At 40.9% G+C, this 4,581-nt stretch overlaps 1 protein-coding gene across 1 annotated transcript; it reads left to right on the plus strand.

Moving 5' to 3' along the window:
* Window positions 1-2,967: 2,967 nt before the first annotated feature.
* Window positions 2,968-4,069, plus strand: GPR17 (G protein-coupled receptor 17). The gene has a single exon (XM_075266760.1). The coding sequence runs from the start codon at window positions 2,992-2,994 to the stop codon at window positions 4,009-4,011; it is 1,020 nt and encodes a 339-aa protein (XP_075122861.1). The 5' UTR covers window positions 2,968-2,991; the 3' UTR covers window positions 4,012-4,069.
* The last annotated feature ends 512 nt before the right edge of the window (window positions 4,070-4,581 follow it).

Consider the following 4,581-nt stretch of genomic DNA (forward strand, 5'->3'; position numbering starts at 1 on the left):
TTGGCCGAATGCTGTACACTGGCCAATCAACGCTGGCCAATGCATTCCTATGAGAAAAAGTAAACTCCTGCATAAATGCAAGCTGCCAGCTCTCCCTGTACAGTATGTGATTTAGTGTGCAGCGGCTCGGAACCGAGGAAGACTGTACTGTACTGTACTGTATATGGTACAGTCTTCCTTGGTTCCGAGCCGATGCACACTAAATCACGTTGATCCATTCCTACGCGGCGTCATATGGTATGTTTCCGACTTACGTCGAAATTCTGTTTATGACGCAGCATAAGAACAAATCAACATCGTAAGTCGAGGACTACCTGTAATACATCCATCTCAACAACATGGTTTTGGAGAAAAAGAGTCTGAAAGCTGAACTGATGTCCTTGTAGTCCTGACCTTTCACCAATAGAAAACATTCGTCACATTATGAAATGATATAATCTGGTAGAGAAGTCCCAGGACTATTGAGTAGCTAGACTCCTACATCAGACAAGAATGGCACAACTTTCCTCCAGGATTGGTCTCCTCACTTCCCAGAAGGTTACTTACTGTTGTAAATAGAATAGAGGATGCTCTACATGACAGACATGGCCTGTCCCAACCAATGTTGCATCTATCACTTTCTAAATGAGATACTATTTATTTTCCTCAAATGAAATGCAATAATGTGTAACTTTCACCTTCTGATATGTGATCCATGTTCTCTTGTGACATATTGTTAAATTGTAACATATGGTTATATGTTTCCCTGAAAATAAGACCCCCCCCCCCTTCACCTCATGGACCACCTACAACCGGCAGTCATGCTGGCACTCCGCTAAGGAAGCGCTGGCATGACTGCCGATCGTCCCCCGCACCAGCCGCTGCATAAGACATCCCCTGAAAATAAGATAGGTCATATATTTCAGAAGAGAATTTAACATAAGAGAGTGTCATATTTTCGGGGAAACAGGGCATTTCCAAATCATTGCATTCTTGTTTTCTTTACATCTTACATAGTGTCCCAAATGTGTTGGGATTGGGGTAGTAGTTAAGGCACAACATATTATGGTCTTTTTGGGACCACAACATGGCCATCTTATATCAGAGAGTCTCCCTACGTTTTGCCTATTGAGGTACTGTATATACCTTTAGTTACCTTACATCAAAGAGCTTGCTATGAACTATTTTAATGCGTGAGATATGTTCTATGTATTAAGACTATATATATATATATATATATATATATATATATATATATATATATATATATATACAGTCCTATGAAAAAGTTTGGGCACCCCTATTAATCTTAATCATTTTTAGTTCTAAATATTTTGGTGTTTGCAACAGCCATTTCAGTTTGATATATCTAATAACTGATGGACACAGTAATATTTCAGGATTGAAATGAGGTTTATTGTACTAACAGAAAATGCGCAATATGCATTAAACCAAAATTTGACCGGTGCAAAAATATGGGCACCTCAACAGAAAAGTGACATTAATATTTAGTACATCCTCCTTTTGCAAAGATAACAGCCTCTAGTCGCTTCCTGTAGCTTTTAATCAGTTCCTGGATCCTGGATGAAGGTATTTTGGACCATTTCTTTCTACAAAACAATTCAAGTTCAGTTAAGTTTGATGGTCGCCGAACATGGACAGCCCGCTCTCAAATGATCTGAAAACAAAGATTGTTCAACATAGTTGTTCAGGGGAAGGATACAAAACGTTGTCTCAGAGATTTAACCTGTCAGTTTCCACTGTGAGGAACATAGTAAGGAAATGGAAGACCACAGGGACAGTTCTTGTTAAGCCCAGAAGTGGCAGGCCAAGAAAAATATCAGAAAGGCAGAGAAGAAGAATGGTGAGAACAGTCAAGGACAATCCACAGACCACCTCCAAAGAGCTGCAGCATCATCTTGCTGCAGATGGTGTCACTGTGCATCGGTCAGCAATACAGCGCACTTTGCACAAATAGAAGCTGTATGGGAGAGTGATGAGAAAGAAGCCGTTTCTGCACGTACGCCACAAATAGAGTTGCCTGAGGTATGAAAAAGCACATTTGGACAAGGCAGCTTCATTTTGGAAACAAAAATTGAGTTATTTGGTTATAAAAAAAAGGCGTTATGCATGGCGTCCAAAAAGAAACAGCATTCCAAGAAAAACACATGCTACCCACTGTAAAATTTGGTGGAGGTTCCATCATGCTTTGGGGCTGTGTGGCCAATGCCGGCATCGGGAATCTTGTTAAAGTTGAGAGTCGCATGGATTCCACTCAGTATCAGCAGATTCTTGAGAATAATGTTCAAGAATCAGTGACGAAGTTGAAGTTACGCCGGGGATGGATATTTCAGCAAGACAATGATCCAAAACACCGCTCCAAATCCTCAGGCATTCATGCAGAGGAACAATTACAATGTTCTGGAATGGCCATCCCAGTCCCCAGACCTGAATATCATTGAACATCTGTGGGATGATTTGAAGCGGGCTGTCCATGCTCGGCGACCATCTAACTTAACTGAACTTGAATTGTTTGTCCAAAATACCTTTATCCAGGATCCAGGAACTGATTAAAAGCTACAGGAAGCGACTAGAGGCTGTTATCTTTGCAAAAGGAGGATCTACTAAATATTAATGTCACTTTTCTGTTGAGGTGCCCATACTTTTGCACCGGTCAAATTTTGGTTTAATGCATATTGCACATTTTCTGTTAGTACAATAAACCTCATTTCAATCCTGAAATATTACTGTGTCCATCAGTTATTAGATATATCAAACTGAAATGGCTGTTGCAAATACCAAAATATTTAGAACTAAAAATGATTAAGATTAATAGGGGTGCCCAAACTTTTTCATAGGACTGTATATATACACACACAATTACTATTACATGAATTTGAGCTGTAATAGATGTACAGATGTAACAGATGTAATGTAAGGACTGAGTATAGAATAAGTAATGACTATGCCTCTGTTTTCCAGTGTGGCACTGCCGAATCTTTGGTTGGGACAATGACTAATTCTGAGGACAATATGTTCGATAACTCTTCCAGTCTGACATGGGTGGATCCGTGTGTTCAGGAAACATGGCTGGAAAATGCTCTGTTGTCTGTTTGCTACCTGCTCGGCCTGTTTGTTGGAGGAGTGGGAAACATCATTGCTCTGTCACTCTTTGTTAGAGACCGCCAACCTAAGTCACCCTCTGACATCTTTCTCCTTCACCTTGCCTTATCAGATCTCTTCTTATTGCTCAGCTTACCTACTCGGCTCTTCTATCACTTGTCAGCAAATAGTTGGCCCTTTGGCTCAATGGCATGCAGGCTGTCTGGTTTTGTTTTCTATCTCAATATGTATGCCAGTCTTTACTTCTTGGCTGGCATAAGCATTGATAGGTATCTGGCTATTGTGCATCCTCTCAACTCAGTCAAGTTCCGAAAACCATTACATGCTCATTTGACCTGCGGCTTTTTGTGGGCTATTGTTGCATTTGCCACTGCACCATTACTATTAGGTCGAAGAGCAGCAATGGAAGAAACAGTCTGTCGGCTGCTCTATCGCGAAACACCATCTTTGCGGGCATTGTCATCACTCAGTGCAGCATTTGCCATCCCCTTCTTGGCCACAGTCACATGCTATGGTCTTATATTGAGGCGACTGCGGAAAGGAGGTGACAGGAAACCCAAGGAGCGTGCTGTAAAGATGGTGCTCCTAGTCCTTACAATATTCCTGATCTGCTTTGTTCCATACCATCTGAGCCGTGCACTTTACCATGTCCTCATGCCAGGAGGTGAAAGCACCGCTATCCTGTCTCCCTGTACCTTAAGGCAAGGGTTAGCCTTAGCAAATCGCTTTACCTCTTGCCTCAGCACCCTAAATGCTGCCCTAGACCCGCTTGTCTATTTCTTTGCTGTCAAGAAATTTCGTCAGATTCTTCTTCGTTTGCCATGTAGACAGGATGGAACTGACAATGTGAAAAACCGGGAGGAAGGCAAAACCGAAGACAGTTCACTCAGTGCCAAGACAGACGTGTAAATGGAAACTCTTAAAAGGCACATCAATAAAAACATTTTCTATGGGATTTTCAAAGAACAAGACTAAATGAATAATCCTTCCAAGTCTTGGGAGCTTCGAGACTTAGAACCACATTTTGCCTCAGTATCACAAAAATGACAAATTTGAAGCTTTGCTGCGGCCGCCATTGTTCGATATCTCAGTCCTAAATATATTGCTTTCTCAATAGCTTCACCCTCTGCAAGATAAGGCTGATAGCCATGAATATAATAAAAATATAAAGCATATAAAACTTATGAACTTCATCTACACATGGACATGAATTATGAAGCTATGAAAACTATGATTCAAGGGAGAACTTAAAATAACATTTGGGCTGGACCCTATTACTATCTGATGTTTATATCTCAGGTTATGGGATATAACCGGTTAATGTAGACAGTACCTAATACTGACAAAATGATGGCAGCCGATGTTCTTGCTGGGAGATTGTTAGAATTAGAGATGGATGAAGAGCTTGTTTTGTTTTGGGCTCAGTTCCAAGATTGGTTTTGGGTTGAACAAGTTTGGTATAACCACACCTTAATATGG

This window comes from Leptodactylus fuscus, chromosome 3 (assembly GCF_031893055.1).
Source record: "Leptodactylus fuscus isolate aLepFus1 chromosome 3, aLepFus1.hap2, whole genome shotgun sequence".
In the NCBI taxonomy this organism is placed as follows: Eukaryota; Metazoa; Chordata; class Amphibia; order Anura; family Leptodactylidae; genus Leptodactylus; species Leptodactylus fuscus.

What these genes read in the sequence shown, in the direction of transcription:
- GPR17 (XM_075266760.1), top strand. Translation starts at nt 2,992, where the DNA reads ATGACTAATTCTGAGGACAATATGTTCGATAACTCTTCCAGTCTGACA.